The following is a 22,352-nucleotide window of genomic DNA, read 5'->3' on the forward strand; positions in this document are numbered from 1 at the left end:
GTGATAGAAATTTAGAATACAGCTGATTCAAACTGATCTTCTTAATGACTACTTCCACAAATACATTAAATACCAACACCTACAACTATATTATAAGGATAAGGAAATTAATGGAAGAAACAATCCTGCATAGCTATAGTCCAGAGGTGGCGAACCTGCAGCCTTGAGGCCACATGTGGCCCTCTAGGTCCTTAAGTTCTGCCCTTTGACTGAATCCAAACTTCACCAAACAAATTCCCTTAATAAAAGGATTTGTTCAATTTGGTACTAGAAATGTTAGCTGTAGCAATAAGAGAAGAAAAAGAAATTGAAGGAATTAGAATAGGCAAAGAAGAGGCTAAATTATCACTTTTTGCAGATGACATGATGATTTACTTAGAGAATCCTAGAGAATCAAGTAAAAAACTACTTGAAATAATAAACAACTTTAGCAAAGCTGCAGGATATAAAATAAACCCACATAAATCCTCAGCATTCCTATACATTACTAACAAAGCCCAACAGCAAGAGATAGAAAGAGAGATTCCAAAGTTACTGTAGACACTATAAAATATTTGGGAGTCTATCTGCCAAGACAAACCCAGGGCCTATATGAACATAATTATGAAACACTTTTCACGTGAATAAAGTCAGATCTAAATAAATGGAAAAATATCAGTTGCTCATGGTTAGGCCGAGCTAATATAATAAAAATGACAATTTTACCTAAATTTATCTATTCAGTGCCATACCAATTGAATTACCAAAAAATTATTTTACAGAGCTGGATAAAATAATAACAAAATTCATCTGGAAGAACAAGAGGTCTAGAATATCTAGGATATTAATGAAAAGAAATGCTAGAGAAGGTGGCCTAGCCATACCAGATATTAAACTGTACTACAGAGCAGAAGTCATCAAAACTACCTGGTATTGGATAAGAAACAGAGTTGTGGATCAGTGGAATAGGATAGGAACACAAGATGGAGAAGTCAACAACTATAGCAATCCACTCTTTGATAAACCCAAAGAGGCCAGCTTCTGGGCTAATAATTCACTATTTCAAAAAACTGTTGGGAAAATTGGAAAATGGTAGGGCAGAAACTGGGCATAGACCAATATCTTACACCATATACCAAAATAAAGTCAAAATGGGTTCATGATTTAGGAATAAAGGCTGATACTATAGGTAATTTGGGAGAGCAAGGAATAGTTTACTTATCAGATTTATGGAAAAGAAAAGAATTCATGACCCAACAAGAGATAGAGAGCATTACAAAATGCAAAATGGATAATTTTGATTATGTTAAATTGAAATGTTTTTGTACAAAAAAAGCCAATGCAACAAAAATTAGGAGGGAAGCAGAAAATTGGGAGAAAATCTTTACAACTAGTGTCGCTGATAAAGGCCTAATTTCTAAAATATACAGGGAACTGAGACAACTATATAGGAATACAAGTCATTCCCCAATTGAGAAATGGTCAAAGGATATGAACAGGCAGTTTTCAGAGGAAGAAATTAAAGATATCTATAGGCATATTACAAAATGCTCAAAATCACTGCTGATTAGAGAAATGCAAATCAAAACAACTCTTAGATACCACATCTCTCCTGTCAGATTGGCTAAGATAACAAAACAGGAAAATGATAAATGCTGGAGAGGATGTGGGAAAATTAGAACATTGTTACATTGCTGGTGGAATTGTGAACTGATCCAGCCATTCTGGAGAGCAATTTGGAACTATGCCCAAAGGGATATAAAAAGGTTCATACCCTTTGACCCAGCAATACCACTTCTAGGGTTGTATCCCAAAGAGATCACACAAGTGGGAAAAGGACCCATATGTACAAAAATATTTATAGAGGCTCTTTTTGTGGTAGCTAAGAATTGGAAATCAAAGGGATGCCCATCAATTGGGGAATGGCTGAACAAGCCATGGTAGATGAAGGTAATGGAATACTATTGTGCTATAAGAAATGGGGATGATATGGACTTCGTAACAACCTGGAAAAACCTACACGACATAATGCTGAGTGAGCGGAGCAGAGCCAGGAGAACATTATACACAACCACAGACATATGGATTCCGTGAGGACCAACCCTGACAGACTTTGCTTGTCTCAGCAATACAAGGTACAAAGACAACTCCAAAGGACTCACGATAGAGAATGCTATCTACATCCAGAGAAAGAACTATGAAGTATGAATGCAGATTGAGGCACACTTCATGCTAACCTTTTTCCCCCCCTTTTTTTTCCTTTTTCTCTCTTTTTGTTTTTGGGTTGGGTTTTTTTTTGGTCCTGTTTCTTCTTTCTCATGATTCATTTCAATGGTCATAATTCTTCTCCATAACTTGATTAGTGTGCAAATTAATTCAATGCGAAGTTATGCATGGAAGTTATATGGGATTCCATGCCGTCTTGGGGAGGGAGGTGGGGAGGGATGGAAGAAAATCTGGAACTCAAAATTATATAGAACCGAGTGTTGTAAACTAAAAATAAAAAGAAAATAAAAAAAAAGGATTTGTTCTGTAAAACTTGACTCAGTCAAAAGGCCACACCCAAGGACCTAAAGAGCCACACGTGGCCTTGAGGCGGCAGGTTCCCCATCCTTGCAGTATAGTCCATATTCTACTTGTTCTGAAAATTCAGTGAAAAATTTCAGTACCAAGAGTTGGCAGGCTTTCTATTAATGTTTATAATGGAAGGGAAAAGTAAGATAGAAAAGGGAAAAATAAGGCAAGTACACATATTAAGCAGAAATATAATACCTTGTGAGCCAAGTGGAAGAGAAGACGATTTTGGAGTCGGCTTTTGGGAGCTGAAAGAAAATACAGGCTAGCCGTTAAGAGAATTGAATGGTCCATATCAGACTTATACCTTTGATGGAATAGAAGAATCCCTGAGTTGTACTTCTTCAACTCCTACCTCTGATTTTCAGAGATCTTGAAATAATAAAAATCTTGCTGCCTTCAGTCCATGCCCTCAATCATTATGGTAGCATTAGCAGAGAGAGAGCCAAAGAAGAGATAAACCTTGGACTTGGCTTCCCTTAATCAGACACTATTGCTGTGGCCCAAAGTAGAGCTCTCCAGGCCCAGTGCAAAAAGCAATCACACTCTGCTTTAGGTTGTACAGCCCATGCCAAACCATACACTGGCAGTAAGACACAGTCACTTCAGCACATGCATTTGTATTATGCCCTATGGCTTCTTCCCTATATTCTTTCTTTGGAATTTTCCATCCCTATTACATAAAAGGATCCCTTTCTATCCACCACTTAAGTATCTTATATAATCCCTCTATTACTTAACAAGTGCTTTTCATTTATTCATTTATACTGATATCCCAGACTCCTGAGATAGATATACAGGAGACTCACAGTCTTTCCGTGGAGAGTTTCTTTTCTGTTTCTTATGCTTGAAGACAAACTCTCAAAAAAAATCAACCAACAATTTTTTATTGGGACTCTGCAAGTCACTGGTAGGAAAATCAGAAAAGTATTAGACAGAATTCCTATTCTCAAGGAGCTTACAAGTGAGCTGGAAAACAAAAACTCATTGCAATAGCCTGAGGGTTGGCCTCCCAGCCACAAGTCTCTCCTTGTTCCAGAACACCTTCCACTCAACTGTCAAAATGATCTTCCTATAGCAAAAGTCTCACCATATCACTCTCTACTCAGTAAACTCTAACAAACTTCCTATCACCTTCAGTGTCTAATAAAATCCACTTGGTTTTCAAAACCCTTCATAACCTGGCCTCCCTTACCTTTCCAGTCTTCTTACACCTTTTACCCTACCACATACTCTTCAACCCAATGACACTGGCCTCCTTGTCGTTCCTCAAACAAGATGCTCCATGTCTGGACGTTTTCAGTGGTTGTCCCAATGCCTGAAGTGCTCTCCCTCCTCATTTCTGACTCCTGATTTTCCCAACATTCTAAAAGTACAGCTAAAATACCACCTTCCACAAGATGCTTTTTCCCATTCCCCTTAATTCTAGTGCCTTCTCTTTCTTGATTATTTCCAATTTATCCTGTATATGGCTTAACTGTACATAGTTATTTATATGTTGTCTTCCCCATAGCCTGGGAGCTCCTGGAGGGCACCTTGAGGGACTGTCTTTACCTTTATTTGTATCCCCAGAGCTTAGCAGAGTGCTTAGCACATAGTGCTAATGTTTACTGAATGACATTAAACAATTAGACTTCCTTCCTTCCTTCCTTCCCAAAACCTTAAACTCAGTTCACTCTGAAGCTCAAAGATTGGACCACAACAGGTCCCTGCCCAAGCTCAACTTAATGGCTGTATTTTGGGCCTTCCTGGCTTAGAGTGAATGTCAATGGTAACTGTTTCTCTTTGCAACAGCAACTCTGAGGGTCTTCCCCTTCTAGCTAGATTTTTTTTTCTTTTTCTAATTAAAGGGGCCATCCCTTGATTAACTTCTTAAACAGGCCTATTCACTGAATAGGCATTCCCTCACTCTAAGTGAGTACGTGAAAAGGCCTTAACCTAAAAGGGCAAGGGTCTCCTGTTGGATCTCCCCTCATCCTGATGAATATCTTGGTCACTGGATCCAGATAGCTCAGGAGGAGAAAGTGAGGCTGGTGACCTTGCACAGTCCTCCCTCACTCAAATCAAAGTCAACTGCAACTTTTGTCATCATTTCCCTGATGCCAGGGTCCCCTCGAAAACAAACGACAAACACAATTAGAGAACAGTATATAAGGCAGTAAGTGTATAAATACTAAATTATGTAGTATGGAAAAAGGAAAGCAAGGTCAATGTAAACTGGAGTTGTTAAGAATTTTGTAAAGACTTGAACTAAAATTCTTTCCAAAAAACCCTCTCAATTCTTTAATATAATCTTCCCCAAGTTAAATAAACTTATGCCAGGCAAACTGTCTTTAGACTTTCCTAAGTTTCAGTTGGTTCTTCTCTAACTACCCTCCACAACCTTTTCCTACTCTTTCTCTCTTCCCCCATTCTTACACGTGTACCCCTCATCATCTCTGAATACTCTTGAGTATAGTTCTTCTGAAATGACTATAAGGATGCAGGTTGGGAGGTAAGCAAAGTAGTTAAGACTTTTTTCAGTTTCCAGTTCTGACCCTACCTTTTGGAAAAGCATAAAGCAGTTATAGAAAAGACAACCACAATATATAGATCAAATAAATTCAGCTTAGAGAAAGAACAGTAATATCTTGTTATGAAAGGGCCTGGGAAAAGGCAGCATTGCCCTTTCTTGTCCTCCATAGTCATATTCCCCCTTTTCTGTTCTAACAGCATCTAATTCCTATTTCCTTAAATTAGGAAGAAGAAATACTGCCCCTTCCCTCTTCTCCTAGATGCTAGCCAGAGCTAGAGAAGTAAAAATAAAGCTTAATTTTGGTAGGCTGATAATCTTGGAAAAATTCTCTTTCTTCAACAGCTCTGTAAAATAGGAAAAGCTATGTTAGCCATTATTCTGGTAGCTCCTTGAAATAGTACCTGTACTTTGCTTAAAAACAGGAAAAAATCAGCTTTCTAAAACATAAAGCAACACAAATCCATACTAGGTTTTATATAAAACATACATAATCTTACTGATTTATCAAGTAATTTGGTTTCCGCTTTGGAAGAGGGGAAAATAAGTTTTAAAATCTCAAAAACTATTGCTGCTACAGAGAGTAATATAACTAAATGGTTCATCTCACCTTTAAAGCCTGCTGTTTCTGCTTGTTTATACATCCCAAGAAAGAAGTAGGTACAGGCCAAGTTCACCCAAACTTCAGGATTACAACCCTCTTCCTTTGTCACAGATTCATATTCCTGAAATGCAGGATGTTAAATTGTTATATTTAAGTAATAAAGCAGGAAAGAAACTTACCTTTTAGGAAATCACAGATTCCCTTGTGCTTTTCTTTCCCTGAACGGTAAAGCAGCACGCTAGAGTGCAACCTACCTAATTCTAGGAGGAGTGCTGCCCCACTCACCCAATCTTTCTCCTCTTCTGAAACTGATCTGGGGTCACAAGCCGTAGAGATGTCAGGTTGCTAAAAATTTTGGTCTGGTCAACAAGCTATACAAATGGGAGGCTGTGAAGATATTTTCCTTTTGTAGAAGGAGACGTCATAATGATAGCTAATACTTTCATAATGCTTCAAAATTTGCAAATCACTTTACATACATGATCAACTTGGAGCCTCACAACAACCCTACCTATGAGGTAGATGCTACCTGCATCATTATCCTCATTTTATAGACAAGGAAACTGAGGTTCAGATAGGTTAAATGACTTGCAGATGATCACCCAGCTAGTGTGTGAAGCAGGATTTGAATACAGGTTTTCCTTATTCCAAGCACCAGCCTGGTCCTAATTTAACTTCAAGATGTGAGCCCTCTAGTACACAAAGAATGCCTCTATCTTCTCAGTTCAGACCCCTTAAGAGGTAGAGAGCATAAATAATGCTGCTTGCACAAGTTCTTAGAGTTAGGGAAAGAACCTGGAGCTGTGGCAGATTTTATTGGTATGGAGACTCACAGATGAGAAGACTCCTCCAAAGCCTGGTCAGGACCCTCTCTGTAATGCACAGTCTTGGGGAGTTGCCCAAGGTCACACTGCCACCATGTGGCAGAAGCATGGACTCGAACCCTTGTTGCCCTGGTTTCAGGGGGCTCTCTATCCACTATGCCATGCTGCTGATCAGTAATTTATTGCATAAAGAGATTTTATTTTCCACCAAGGTCACGTTTTGAAATTCATGTTGCCAACTATGTTTTTCAGATAACATTTCAATTTCTTAAACCTCTTTTCCAAATGTCAGTGTTTCATTTGTTTTCTTTATGATGTTTCTAGGCCTATCTTCCCCTTCTTCTCCAGCCTCCACAAGTAACTAACTAACCTGTTCCAGTCAATTCAGTTCAACAGGTGTTTTCCTGAAACATCTACAGCCATCTTGTTTGTCCTGGTCCCTTTTATTCTTCAGCCCAGTTAATTCATTAAGTCCCCACTAATTAATTAAGTCTCCACTTAATTCTTAAGGCCCCTACACCAACTATTAGACTTCTCAAATAGTCTATGCTGTACCTAAAGACCAAGACATATGCTCAATTGATCAAATGGTTCTATAAACTTTAAAATATGTGACAAATAGCTACCAAACCCCACACACTATCAGTGCTTATATTCTGAGCTAGAATCCTATAGATTAGAGACACTGACCACATATAACGTGAAATAACCAAACAGAATCATTCAGAAGATAACCATGCTTCAAAAAGTAAATATATTACACAAAGAATAAAGTTTCAAATGAAGAAATCTGAATAAGTATCAAGTGATAAAATTCTGACTTCCTCAGGCAAGAAAATAGTCTAGCAAAGTACATAGAAATAAAGATTTTCTTCAGATGAAACTCTCCCAAAGACTTTCTAAGAAGAAACCACAACTCAAAATTATTTCTTTACTAACCTCCAAAGCTCTCTTGTAGTCACCCAGATGAAACGCACAATATCCAATCCACAGATCAGCATCCTCATCTTGCTCTCCCACATGACGTTTGAACTTCAAGATTTAATGATATGGTGAAATAAACATTGAAAGTTAAATCCTTTTAAAAAATATTAAGGTAAATTTTCACTTGACAGTAATGAATTATAGACGCTGAAGGTAAAACTTTTAGTTTTAATTAAAATTATATTCTGGTAAAATCATCACTATTATCATTACATTTATTTATGTATTGATTTTTACTTAGAAAATACATCTACTATCCTTACAATTCTGTGAGATGAAATAAGTAGGGTACAGAGAAATCACATGACTTACCTTAGACCATATAGTTGGTTTATGGTAAAACTGGGATAAAACCCAGATCTCCTGGCTCTTGGCCCATGGCTTTTTCCCACTAGACCATACAATACAAAAGAACATAAGAACTTCCATAAATGGCTCAGACCTTGTGTCCTCTGGTCCAGTAATCAATTTTAAACAGTAGTACAAAGAAAAGGATTTTTTGGCAGGCAAGGTTGATTGCAAAATGTTAAAGAACATATTCTAAATGTTATATTATCCACCAAGAACCCATTATGTGTTTAGCACACTCAGATTATGAAAACTTTATTTAAGCTCATTCATATTTCATTTTAGGATATCAGGCTACAAAGCTAAAAGGGACTTCAGAGATCACTAGACTATTGCTTCATTTTATAGAAAAGGCCAGAGACAAAGTAACTGTAGCTCATATTTCTATAAGTTTACTCCTTTCCATGTAAAATAGAACAATCTTATTTAAATTTGCTTTTTTCAAGCTTCAAAGTATTCTCTCTAGTTTCAGTACCTGATGATTGTGCCTACCCACATTCAGAGTCATTGATCAATTTAGAGCATATCCTCTTGGCCTTTGTTTCTACATACTGAAGAGGCTTAATCTTATTTTATTAATATTCTATCCCAACATTAAGCCACTTCTCAACATTCAAACAACATCCCTCCAACAAAGTATATTGTCTGAAAACAGTTAAGCCAGCCTGCCAAAATGAAAGATTATGGCTTTTACAGTTTACCATTCAGAAACATAATTAGTAAAGGCAAATTTCAGAGCAAGAGCAACCGTAGTCAAGGGCAAGCAGCCACCAAATGGGACCAAGAGGATGACGCGAGCATGCAAATCCCTTTTGGAATTCATTATGTAGAAATAATACATGCAATTAAGTTCAGTTCTTAGAGGAGAAGGAGAAAAAAGCTCCTGCAGCGGCTAAGGGGATGGGATGCTTGAGTTGGAAAGGACCTCAGAGGCCACCAGGCACAAACCAATGTCTCTGGTGTCCCAGGCTCTTCCTAACTCCCCAGGGAGGCCTCCTGAAGAGAAGGCAGTAAGTACTGTGAGGATTTCTTTCCCTCACCTGACTTGGGGCAGGAGGGGGTGGGGTGGTGGGAGGGAAGGCTTGGACTCTTTGGAAAGGAGAGAGGGAAGGGAAAGCCTTGGGGAGGATAAGGGAGAAGATTTATTCTTATGAAAGAGAGTAAGGTAATCTGTAATCTGCTGCTGATGGGATCTAAATATGCTCCTCTTCTACCTCCTTAGCAAGAGTCAGAAATGATGCTCCTCTTGCCTCCTTCATTCAAAGCTGAAGTAGTATAAGTGTTCAATTTTTTAATCCCTTTAAATTCCCTATTCTATTCCACCCTGAAGCAAAAGAATAAAGGAAAACAAAACAAACAAACAAACAAAAAGAATAAAGGATATATGCTTTTTTGGCTGGTACCAAAACTGCCCATTGCATTTGACCTAGGTTTTGTTGAAGAAGCCAAATCTTCCTTCAATTCATTTCAATTTAATTTAATAAGCATTTATTAAGCACCTATTATATAGCAGGCATATGGTAACCAAACAGTTCCTCTATGGAAATCTTCATCTAGGTGGAAATTTCAATAACCATACAAAATCCTCCAGCTCAATGATCATTTCTAATGACAGTTAGATCAGCTGTTCTGACACTTCACAGAAGCACCTTGGGACTGTTGTTTGCCACTTGATTATTGTAATTTTGCTATATTGGGGTTCGTTGATTATGTCTAAAATTTCTTTGTGTGCTGACACTTAATAACATAATCTCCAATCTACCTGCTTCAGAAATACTTGGGGAATAAAAATTTCCCTATTATCTTCCTTAATAAAAAATAAGGTACAGAATTATGTATTCAACATATCTCCTTCTTACCTCTCATTATGCCCATTTTACTCTGACTCTCTATCTGATTTTTTTCCTTTGAAGCTATGTGACACTGAGCAAGTCATAATCTTTTTTTCTCAGTTTTCTCATCTGTAATAATGCTAAAATTAATACCTCACATGTATATAGTGTTTTAAGGTTTGCAAAGCACTTTAAATACATTATCTCATTGTGAGGTAAGTGTTAATTTTATTTCCATTTTACAGATGAGAACTGAAGCTCAAGGAGGTTGTGACTTACCTAGGTCACTGAAGCCAGCAAAGTATGCAGGGCATGATTCAAACTCAGGTCTCCTTACTTCAGGTGTAACATTCTACTCACAACACAAGGCTAAAATTCAAGATCTGTTTATTATTCCACAGGAAGGTCCCTAGCCCAATGGATGGAAGATCAACAATTTATGTAAGGATATGGACAAGATCCATACAGGATGAAAAAGCATTAGACAGGGTTTCAGTCTCTAACATTCATTAGATGGAGTGTCTCATCAGTATGACCATATAACCATCTAATTATCAAAGTATTATTCATATTATGACTAGAAAAGTGAGAATATTTACAACTGAAGTGGAGACAATGAAAACATCAGAGGCACTCATCTTGCATCTGGGGCTTTAGTTGTAGGCAACTGTAGGCACAGTCGTTTTTCTGAGTGGTGCAAATCTAATTCCCAAATAGCTAATTTTTCATTTCAATCACAACTATCCCTGTAGACCTTCTATTTTTTCTTTTTTTAAAAAAATTTCTTTTTTGTTATTCTCAACAGAAATGAAAAGCAATAAAATCTGGAGTAGCCACACTAAGTGACTGGTTGTGATGACTTTCAGAGGTTCCCAAAGTGGGTAATACTGCCCCCTAGGGGGCACTGGAATGATTGGGGGGAGGGGGCAGTAGTAGCCTTGGGTGCAATTGGGGGGTGTTGAATAAGAATACGGGCGCAGTGGAAGCATAAGAAGAGAAGAAAAATTTTAAAAAGTGCTTATACAAATTTCATCTGTTGTGTAATAGAGTTAAAGTTGTACTGATTACATTATTTTCCAAATAAACACACAAAATGCAAGTTATAACCAATCAGCAGTCAAGTGCACTGACAGGTCTTAACAACCAAGTGTTAGCAGGAATACGTGCATGTAGTGACTTGTTTACAATACAATACTATATGGTGCAATAATGTGTCATGAAAATTTCAATGTAGGAAAAAGCCACAAATTTAAAATAAATTATTAAATTTAAGATGTCATTAAAATTTTTTTGGAATGACACAATTTTTAAAAAAACTGTTAAAGGGTTAAAGAAAGCAATTTCCAGGGGGGTGCTAAGTAACCTTTTTTTTTTAAAAGTAGGAGTAGGCCAAATAAGTTTGGGAACCTCTGCTTTAGCAGATGTCAACCTATTCTTTTTCTCTTCTAGCTATTAAGTCCCTAATTCTATGTAATACACATCACTTTAGTTGAATATATAGTTGAATATGTGCATGAACTAAATTAAATTGTCCTATTAGTTAGAAACTGTGCACTAACCCATAGTAAATCATCCTTCAAGTAAGTGTTCGTTTTGTAAGCTCCTCCTCCAATACTTTTTTTGACTTGCTTAAGAGAATATCCATATTGATACAGTATTGAAATTCCAATTTTCATTTCATCTGCTTCTTTTTTCCTCTTCTTTTTCATTTTCTGAAAAATCCCTTTTTTCTGTATGATAGCTTCTGACCCTTGACAGTTAACCTAGTCAATCAACAAGCAAATTTATTAAGCATTTACTATGTGCTAAGCTCTGAAGTAAGGAAAGAACATATCTGGATTGGGCAAGAAATTTCAATACTGTGAATCTGATAGGAAAGGCGGTTGAGTAATGCAACAAATGGATGAAGGATTTGTTTGTTTTGAGTAATTTTTAAAAATCCTTTTCAAATATTTATTTATCCCAAATTTCCAGTAACTGATTTTTTAAAGTGCCCAGGTTGATTATACGAAAGAATTAACTTTGATTTATATCTTACAAAATATAGTATAATAAATTTCATATGAATAAAGAACTAAGCTTTTTAAAATCATTTTTAAACTCTAAATAACATAATTATCTGATCTATGAAGGACAAATCTTTGATTATTTAAGAATGGAGGATTACTCAAAAACAAGACAGATTTGTTTGAGTATACTAGCAAAATATAACTAGCAAAAAGTTTACTATCTAAATATCTAAAGACCCTATACATAATATCCAGAATTTATCTAACAAACAATCAAGGGAGACGGTTTACATGAGCAATAGTATAATACAATTAAAAGGACACTGGCCTTGACATTAGTCTTGAATTTCAGTCACAATTCTACCACTTGAAAATGGTACGATCCCTCTGAGTTTCAGCTTCCTCATCTGCATAATAAAATCTACCTTGCAGGATTACCGCGAAGCTTGAAAGAAGTCATATAAGTGAAGAGTTCCATAAACTGTAAGTTGCTTTATAAATTATGGCACTGTTATTAGTATCTGGAAATACAAACATTAATCACTGCAACACTAGCAATGAAAAGAAGAAATTTAAAATAACTTCCATTTCTATAGCACTTTAAGGTACTAAGACATGACTTCAACTCACAAAAACAAGGGGTGAAACTAGCACAGGAATATGTTGTGGGTGATATCACTCACTGCTTCGACAATTCTGGAGAGCAACCTAACAATACACACGATAAGCTCAGTTTTACCCAGTAATTCCACTTTGGGGAATATGTCCCAGGGAATTAAGGAAAACAACAAACACTAGACTAAGAGTTTTGTAGCAGCGCTAATATATAAGAAATAATGATAAAAACAATCCAAATGTCCAGTTAGAGGGAAATCATTAAGCAAAATTACAGTGTTGACGGCCATCTGTACAGAGCATCTGGGAAGGCATCTCCTCACACAGAGAACCTGGGGAACTTGTGTCCAGTGCGTTTGTGATGACATGTAAGGGAATTCCTGTCACTAACCACAAGATGAAGAGAAGGCTCTTTGACTGGCTGCAGAGACACATAAAAAGGCCTGACAGCTTCAGGCTCCTCCACCTGGCCTCGGTCCTCTTGGGGGAGCTCGGTAACCAATGAAGGGATTGTAGTCTGGTTCATAGTCATCAAAGGACTGTCGCCTCGAGGAACAAGGATTCATCAGTTTTGGAGCTGCCTCTGGACATGAACAACCCTTGTAGGAAGGGAGTTGGTGAGCCTAAGGGGTGGTGAAGGAGAGAGGATTCCCCCCACCCCTGTACCGGGAGGCAGGAGAGGGGGGTAGAGGCAGGGAGGGGTAAAATGCTTGTAATTTGTTCTCGCTGTGTCTGAAACAAATATCCCTTTCTAATAGCCGCCTGATGTTAAGGGGTCAAATGGAACTGGAGCAATAGTCACAGGCCCCCTAAAAATGGAGGGGGAACAATCAGTTAGGTGTTGGCTTGAGCCAATGTCATCAGAGAAAAGAATGCTCCCAGCCTCCTTAGGGCACCCTAAAGCCTGAGGCCCAGAGAGAGTAGGGTCAGAGCATCCATGTATATTAACATAACAAGATAATGCATACATCTTAAAAACCCACTGAACAACAAACAGTCATTAAACACATTATTAATATCTCAGGAACTATGTCAGATCCTAGGGACACTACTACAAAAATCAAACAGTTGCTTCCTTTAAGGAGCTTATACTCTATCAAAGAAAACGTGTGTGCATATACACATATCTATACACACACATATAGATATACGTGTATATATACACATATGTATAAGTGTGTGTGTATGAAATACATAATGGACATATGAGAACGATTAAAGTTTAAAACATCACCAAGACTTTTGGTATATTGTCTATATATATATACACATGCCTATGTCTATATTTCTATATATGTTCATGTTTTCGACTACTTTCCTCCCAAGGACTCACTGCCATGTCTGATAATTGTGCCTACTTGTCCTCTTTTGGCACGTTGATGATGAGGGTCTCCAGGTCTTCACAGAATTTTTTTTAACCTCATCAAGGTTTGTCATGGTGGCATGGAACCTTCCTGTAAGTATCAATGGCACTGTCATGAGCCTGTCTTTCAATCCTTTTGGGAGGCACACGGGCTTGCTGACCAGATTAGATCTGATTGCCAAACCTACACCAGCTTCACAGCACTCCCCTTCACTGTGACCATTCCAGAAGAATGTGTATCCAGCTTCGACTTCAGTAAGCCAGCCTTCATTTGCTAGCCTCGCTTCACTCAGGGCTGCTATTTGGATGTATACCTGCTGAGTTCTTGCAACAAGAGCTGTTTATCACTCAGGTTTCCTGCATTTCATGTTGTCCATGAGGGTGTGCACACTCCATGCACTAATGGTGAATAAAATCATCTTGGCAAAAAATTTTGTTTTGTACCATCCATATGTGGGACTATTGGTCACAGTAAGTGGAGAAATTTTGAATGCTGTGGATAACTTCATTCGCCTTGGCACTATACTTTCCAGGAACGTCCATATTATTGATGAGACTGCCTCATGCAATGCCAGAGCTAATTCAGCCTTTGGGAGGCTTCAAAGGACAGTATGGGAGAGAAGAGATGTTAGGCTGCCTACCAGACTGAAGGTCTACAAAGACATTGTGCTGACTTCACTTGTACAGCTATGAAACCTGGAGAATCCATCAGCATCATGCCAGAAAACCGAACTGCTTCTACTTGAGTTGTCTGGTGCAGATTCTGAACATCACCTGGCACGATAAGGTACTAGACGCTGAGGTCCTCTCTCAAGCTGAACTACTAATCATTCAAACTCTACTTAAGAGAAGCAATTCTGAGAACGTACATAAGGCAAGTGCTCACATGGAGGTCAGAAGGAGCAGTACTAGGACATTCTCAAGGTCTCTCTGAAGAATTTTAGAATCAGTTGTGAGACATGGGAGGTGCTGGCACAGGACTACCCAGCATGGTGTGCCCTCATCCAAGCAGGTGCTGTACTTCATGGGCAAAGCAGAATCTCAGTAGCAAGAGAAAACACGAGCTGCGCAAATCCTGAGACACATTCATGCCAAATGTTCTTGTACTGCTTGTACCTGGCCCTTCCCAACTCATATTGGACTGCTCAGCCACAGCTGAACACTTTACCCTGACCCTAACATCGTGATGTGACTGCTCCTCTCACAAAACAAAGGAAGAACAACAACGTATACACACACTCATAAAATAAAAAGCAATTTTGGGAGGGAAGACACTAGCAGTAGGAAGAAGTGAGGAAAGGCCTTACATAGGAGGCTATGATTAAACTGAGCTTTTTAGAAAACAAGAGTTTCTAAGAGGAGAAGGTGACACAGAAGGGAATTCATTCCAGGTACGGGGGACATCCTGTGCAGAGGTATGGAGATGAGTGATGGGTGCTGTATTGTGAGGAACAGCAAGAAGGCCATTTTGGCTGAGCCTTGGAGGGCTTAATGGGGAGTAATGTGTCATGAGTCTAGAAAGGTGGGCTGGATTCAGGTTGTGGAAGGCTATAAATAAATGCAAGAGAGGTTTGTATTTGACCCTAGAGGAAATAGAAATGGCAAGAGATGTTAAGGAAGTAAAATCAGCAACACTGCAGCTGATTGGTTACAAGGTAGTGTGAAGGTGAATGAGGAGCAAAGGATGACTCTGAAATTAAGAACTGGAAGTATGTTGGTACCCTTGACCAAAATAAGGAAGTTCCAAAGAGGGGTAGGTTTTAGGGGAAAGATAATGTGTTGCATTGTGGCCATGATGAGTATGGGATGTTTCTATGACATTCACTTCAAAAGGTCCAAAAGGTAGTTGGTTAACTGAGACTAGAGCTCAAGAGAGACACCAGGGCTGGATATAAATACCTGGGAATCCTCTGCATAGACATGATAACTAAGCTCCATGGTAGCTGATGAAGTCATCAAGACAGATTTCATTCCACGTGTGGACCGTGTCAACATATTAAAATTTGTACGTGAAATGTTAAATGGAAAAAAGTAGAACACAAAAGAGTATGTATGCATTGGTACAAATACATGTATGTACATTAACAAAATTTGGAAGGAAATTTGAAACCATATAGAGTTTAAAATTAGAGTTTTTTATTTTCAAATGAGAAAGTCTATAAAATATTCTGGAAACCTCAAAGTTCTATAAAAGAGTAGTAGTAATATTACTCCACAGATTTGTGTAAATTCATTATTTTACAAAAAAATCTTCTATGTTCCTTGAGGATTATTTGCTTTAAAAATACATTCCTTGTTTTGCATGACTACAGATGTATAACCTATGTCAAATTACACGTCTTATCAAAGAGGGGGAGAAGAGAGGGAAAAAAGGAGACAAAGATTCAGAACTCAAAGTTTTAAGAAACAAATGTTGAAAAATGATTTTACATGTAACTGGGAAGATATTAAATAATTCAAAAAATTAAAGGCTATATATATATTGCATGTTATATATTATATATGTTACACACACACATATATATATTCCTTTTCAGATCCAAATCATGTTAATGTTATAATTCTCTTTTTTAAATACAGAATGTATTCCTTCCTTTTCTCTCCTCACAAAAATATTGAACCTAACTGCATTGAGATGCTTCTTACACCATAATATGTGAAACATGATAATCTCAGCTTTTCTTTAACCTTTCCTTCATACCAAGCTATTTGATACAAATAATTTTTTCTCCTGACTATTTCAGAAAGAAAGTCTTTTGGTTAAAAAGGTAGTTAGCAAGAATATGACAATTACTCAGATTTTAAACAGTCTTTGCTAGGCACAAAGTAGACACTCAATAAATACTTGCTCTTGGTTGGGTCATTAATCTCTCACTGTTCCATTACATAACAATAAGAAGTATAACCTACCATTTCCTCTTCCCCCACTATTCTATCATTCTAATAAAAACATCACACCTTGCCATTTTCATGTATTAAAAAATTTCTAGGACTCTCTTCAAGGTGGTGGAATGAGTGGAAGAACAGCCCAGTTCTGAAACAACTACTCCAGCAAGTACATAAAAAATAGAGGCTAGGATGACAAAAAAATGAAGAAATCCAAGGACAAAGCTGCAGTCTAGGGCATTTTGCTAGCCCAGGTAGACACAAAGACACAGCCAGAAGCCTGCCTGCATGTACTACAGAAGAGGGTCAGATAGAAAACGCCCAGGAACATAGATCTTAGAAGCCTTCCAGCTCTGAATCAAGGAGCAATCAAGAGAAGCCTAAAGTCTGAAGCTGTATCCTGGGAACAGGGAGTGGGGCACACAGACTAGGGTCTTGATGAAGATTCTTAGAGCTCTCAGCTATGTTTTCCTGACCCATAATCAGGGCCAAGAAGCCTGCTGGGCACAGATAAGGAGAGCAAGGATCAGTATGCACTCTGATCAAACCATCCTTCAGGACACTGCTCAGACTTGACAGCCACCCTGCGTAAACCTCTTCCCATGGCAAGCTAGTCAGAAGCTCCTGAGGTTCTTGAAGCACATTGTACTCATTCCCTAGGTGCTAGGTAACACAGATTGATACCAAAGAAGGCCCACCATTCCTACCAGAAGTACACAAAGCCTGAACCCAACACCAAGTCCCAATTCAGGAAGATAAGTTTGAAAAATGAGTAAACACAAGAAAATACCAGTAAGAAAAACGTATTATGGAGCCAGGGAAGCTTCAAATGCAATTCAGAAACAGAGTAACACTACATTATCTATAAGCAAAGACAATCATAGATTTTCCATAAACACTACTGGAATTTCTAAAAGAGTGGAAGAGTTTGCAAAGACCATGTAAATGAAATCAGAGTTCTAGAGAAAAGAATTAAAAAGGAAATAGCTATAGAAGAAAGAATGGGAAAGAAAATGAGAGCTGCAAAGAAACATCTTAGTACAGGAAGGGCAAAACCTTACTCAAATAGCAAATTCTTTGAAAACTGGATTTGAGATAAAAAAATATTAAAACCAAATCAAAAGATTGGAAAAGTATAAGAAATATAAAGAATCTCCATATTAAAAACTAGGGACCTGGGAAACAAGTCAAGGAAAGACAATCTGAGAATCACCAGATTATGGAAAAACTTCACTCATAAAAAGTCTAAATACCATATTTCAAAAAATCATAAATGAAAACTTCCCAGGGCTACTAGAACTTGAGGGCTAAGTGAAAACCCAATCTACTAGTCACTTCCTGAAGGAAACCTCAAAAGGAAAACTTCCGGTAATGTTATAGCCAAAATCCAGAGCTTCCAGGTCAAATAAAAAATACAGAAAGAATCCAGAATGAAAGAAAGCCACAGTCAGGATCATGTAAGACCTGGTAGCTACAAAAGGAAGGGAAAGCTTGGGAAATTATCTTACAGAGGACAAAAGATAAAGGCTTAATACCAAGAATAACTTAATTGGCAAAGCGGAAAATAACTGGTGGGGGGAGGGAGAACAATCAGGAGAGTCTTTATAGTGATGAAAGAACACTAATGTCTTCAATAGTGATTAATGGAGTTTAAAACTGTCTGGGACCAATTTTGTTGTATTTTTATGCTCTTAAGAGAAAAAAAAAGGGAAGAAAAAAGAATGCATTAGGGAAGAAAAAAGAGGATGGAACTTATTATCTTCCATAAGCAGGGTGCTTCTGTAGAAGACTATACAAAGAGGAAAGAGGGGGAAGAACAGCCTAAATACAAATCTCACTTCCATCTGAGCCCAACAAAGAAGAGTTGATGCATAGAGCGTGGTACAGAACTACATTAAACTCAACAGATATTCAGGTAGGTACTAGGAGAGAGTAGAGAGGGAAATTAAGAAGGACTACAGATTCAGGAAGGTATTAGTCATAAATGACACAAATTCCACCTTCCTAGGGTGGTCTAAAATTTAGGAAAGAAAGAAAAGTAAGAACCTTTTCAAGGACTGGGCAAGGGAGAGGAGTAGTGGAATGGAAGTTTACTGCATCAGAAATAGATCATTAAAGCACACCTTTCTGAACACCTCCTTTTTCTTTATAAAGAGAAGGGTGTCAGAGAGGAAAAAAGTATAAAAGAATAAGATAGATAGAAATATACAATTTGAGTGTAAAAACAGAAAAGGGTAGCAAAATGGATCAGAAAGCAAAATCCAATAGTCAGTTTATATGAAGCACATTCAAAACAGATTCACAAAGTCAAAATAAAAGATGGAGCAAAATCCACTATGTTTCAGTGAATTCTAAAAAGCAGGAATAGCAATATTGATTCCAGACAAGGCAAAAATAAAAAATTTCTAACCTACATCTTTCAGGATAGCTTACCCACTCAGCAGGCATTTACACTTTATCGAAAGGTTCTTTCCCCCTAAATTTAGGCAAATTCCTAACTCGCTTTAAAAAAAATCAAATACAGATCAGTCTTTCTCTTAACACAAAATTCCCTAGAAAATTACCTCTCATGATTTGCAATATTTAGTGATAGAGGAAGAAAGGTCTCTACCCCATCAATCCAAGAATAACTATTAAGAACCCCTTAGGGGCTAAATAAAGACTCATCAATGTAGAATCTTCTTTTAGTGGGTCATTGAATTTAATTAAGGTATCTTCAAGCAGCCCTAAAAACCTTGAGCTGCCTTCTCCCCAGGTCACTGCACTTTGAAGGTAAAGATACCTTATTGCTTTGGAGCAACTGAGATATTCACAGTAATAGGAATGAATAATATATACGTGACATCCATCATTACTGCTGACTGAATGAGAATAATTTTCTTGCCTAGAAAAACCTACTCCTGTGAGAAATACAATCCACATTATCATTATCATCACTAGGGGGTAATTATACATAATGTTAGCTGTTCTCTTATAAAATGAGGATAAAACATAATCAACGCTCTTAAAGAGACAAAAGCTGAAAAAGTAAATGTATGATAACAAACAGCAGAATGCAACAGTATACTTAGCTATACATATAAAATTGTTGACTGACTAGGAACAACATGGTTGGAGTGGTACTTTAGAAATGATTTTGGCATCATGCCACAAGAAAACCTTGACTAGGCATTCTTTTATATCAGTGTCCCTTCCTCCATCTATCCTGTTTTAACTTGGTATGAGCCCCATATTAATTACTCAGAAGCATTTCTAAAAGCTAGTTATTTTTTATTACAATAAATGTATCAAAACTCAGAATTCTTTAAGCTTGCACAAAATGCTGTAACATATTACAGGAATAAATTATTAAGTGGCCAAGATTTGAGTTGAACAAGATATTTAATTTGTGTGAATGATTAGTATATTAAATAATACTTTACCACCGCAGCACAGAAACCAATTACATTTTCCATCAACCATGGGGTAAATCAGACAGAATCTAGGTATAAAAAGGTATTTAATCTAAAAAAGGTATAAACTCGCCTTAGGTCACATAGTAGGAGCTTAATAAATGCTTGTTAGTTGATAGTTACTTACAAGGTCAATTCAGAGTTTTAGATCTATGTAAAAAAAAATGTACATTCATCCGTTGGTATTAGAATCAAAAAACTAGAGCTGGAAGAGACCTCAGACATTATCTAGTTCAACTCCCTCATTTTACATCTGAGAAACTGAGGCCCCAACGGAAGTTAAGAGCTAAGAGGTTACCTCCAGTAGGGTAATGGCTCCAGTGAAATCTCTTTGTGATAGCAGCTCTTCTAGTTTTGGAATCTTTCTTCCTTTCTTCTTCCGCTTGTCAATTTGCTGTAAGTCTCCACCTACAGCAGGCTTGGCTCTTGAAAGCATCTGAAAAGGATAAGGAAAATAATACTATGGTCTGAACTGGGCTTTATCCAAACAGAAACAAACAATTATAGTATCAACAGATCCTGTTACAAAAGAATTCCAAGGAACTGTTGAAATTCCTTCCTTGGGATCAAGACAAATATAAAAAAAAAAAAAGAGGGGAGGCATATTCTCTGCGACCTAGAAATATTTATGTTAGGAAAATTCTTGCTGTCATAGCATTTCAAAGGATCACATTTAGAAGACATCTAGTCCGACTCCTTCATTTTACAGATGAGAAAAATGAGACCCAGGTTAAATGATGAGACCTAGGTTAAATGATTTGCCCAAGGCCACACTGGTAATCAGCATGGAGTCAAACCCACTTCCTCCAGCTCCAGATGCTGCATTCTTCCCAATGCACCAGTGAAGAAGCAAAACCACGGCGCAATGTTGGCGAGCAGAGCGGGTGCAAAAGCCTCGGTTTTCTGCTGCTTTCTTTCTGCTCGAGCACTGAATTAAACGGCTTCTCGGGGGTCTCTTCCCACACGCCCAGGTTGCCCTCGCGGCGGGGATCAGCTGCTTCAGCGCAGTTTCCCTCACCCTCCTTTTCCTAGGCTCCCCATCGCAAGCCTCCGGGCTCCCTGCTAATCTGGCTACCGGCAGAGGTGATTCCGGGGCTTGCGGTAGCCTAGGTGATGGAGACGGAGGAGGACAGGCGGGAGGGGGAGGAAGAGGAGGAAGCTGAGAGAGAGAAGGAGGAGATCGAGGTGGGGAAAAGGAGATAAAAGGAGGAGGAAGAGGAAGGAGGGGGGAGGAAGAGGAGGGGAAGGAGGAGGAGATAAAGGAGAGAAGAAGAGGAGGAGAGAAAGAAGAGGAGGACAGAAGAACAAGGAGGGAGGGGAGAGTAAAGGGGGAGGAAGAAGAGAGGGAGAGAAGGAAAAGGGGGTGAGGAGGAGATCAAGGCAGGGAGAAGCGGAAGAAGGAGGAGATGGGGGAAGAAGAGAGTGAGAAGGCAGAGGTGAAGACAGGGAGGAGAGGGAGTTGGAGCAGTTACGGAGGGGAGGAAGGAGAGTAGGGGAGAGGAGGAGGAAAAGAGGGAGGAAGAGGAGGTCAAGGGGGAAGAAAGAAGGATAAGAGGAGGTAAAGAGGGAGAAAAGGGGGTGAGAGGAGGAAAAGGAGGAGGGAGAGGGGAGGGAGAAAAAGGAGATTTAGGAGAAAGGAAGAGGAGGCGGTGAAGAGACAGAGGAAGAAGGCAAGGAGGGGTGAGTAAGCTGAGGAGGGGGGAAGAGGAAGGGGAGGAGGAAGGCAGAGAAGGGGAGCTGGAGGAGGGCAGAAGGGACTGAGAGTCTACGGGTACGTGTCGGGGTACGAGAGTGGGACTGGGGTCTCTGACACCGCTTCCCCCTCCCTTGAGGGATGGTCCCCAAACAGCCCGCCAACCAGCCGCCGGCTCAGCCAGAAGCTAGGGAGTCCCGGGAACGTGTCGCGCCCCCTCCGTCCACCCCAGGTCCTGGCCAGGCTCCTCTGCCCGGCAGAGCTCGCCGCCGGAACACTCACCATCTTGGCGACTGAATCGAGCCCACTCCGTGGAGAAGAAGCAAAGGCCGCGCTCTGGGTACTGGTTGCATCCGCGCTCCCTCCTCCGTTTCCACGGCAACCCGGCGGGGGAGGGGAGGGAGAGAGCGCGGGGGAAAGCTAAACGTTCCGTCGGGCAGAAGCGCCCTCCCGAGAACTCGGTCCGCTAGGCTCTTGGTTCCACTCTGCTTCAGGCAATCCGAAAAGAGACCGTGCTTTTTTCTCTCTCAGAGCTATCCTAGGCCAAGCATCTCGCCGGCTTTTTGCTTTTTATTTTTTCCTTTCTCTTCCTCGATTGCCGTGGCTAGAGAATTCACCACCCACAGGCCATTTTTCTAGCGACGAGCCTCTCTACGCCTCCCTAGCCAGGCTAGAAA

At 39.0% G+C, this 22,352-nt stretch overlaps 1 protein-coding gene across 2 annotated transcripts in view; it reads right to left on the bottom strand.

Moving 5' to 3' along the window:
* Nucleotides 1-20,844, bottom strand: part of TTC26 (tetratricopeptide repeat domain 26) — a 65,183-nt gene extending 44,339 nt beyond the window's left edge. For both annotated transcript variants that reach the window (XM_036760105.1, XM_036760106.1), the window contains exons 1-5: nt 20,784-20,844; nt 20,281-20,418; nt 7,433-7,525; nt 5,676-5,790; nt 2,752-2,801 (exon numbers count right to left, since the gene is read on the bottom strand). In XM_036760105.1, the coding sequence (XP_036616000.1) occupies nt 2,752-2,801; nt 5,676-5,790; nt 7,433-7,525; nt 20,281-20,418; nt 20,784-20,807 (420 nt within the window). In that variant the 5' untranslated portion in view covers nt 20,808-20,844. The remainder of the gene's footprint in view (nt 1-2,751; nt 2,802-5,675; nt 5,791-7,432; nt 7,526-20,280; nt 20,419-20,783) is intronic.
* Nucleotides 20,845-22,352: the final 1,508 nt, after the last annotated feature.

The sequence above is a fragment of the Trichosurus vulpecula genome, chromosome 5 (assembly GCF_011100635.1).
Source record: "Trichosurus vulpecula isolate mTriVul1 chromosome 5, mTriVul1.pri, whole genome shotgun sequence".
NCBI classification, from domain to species: domain Eukaryota; kingdom Metazoa; phylum Chordata; class Mammalia; order Diprotodontia; family Phalangeridae; genus Trichosurus; species Trichosurus vulpecula.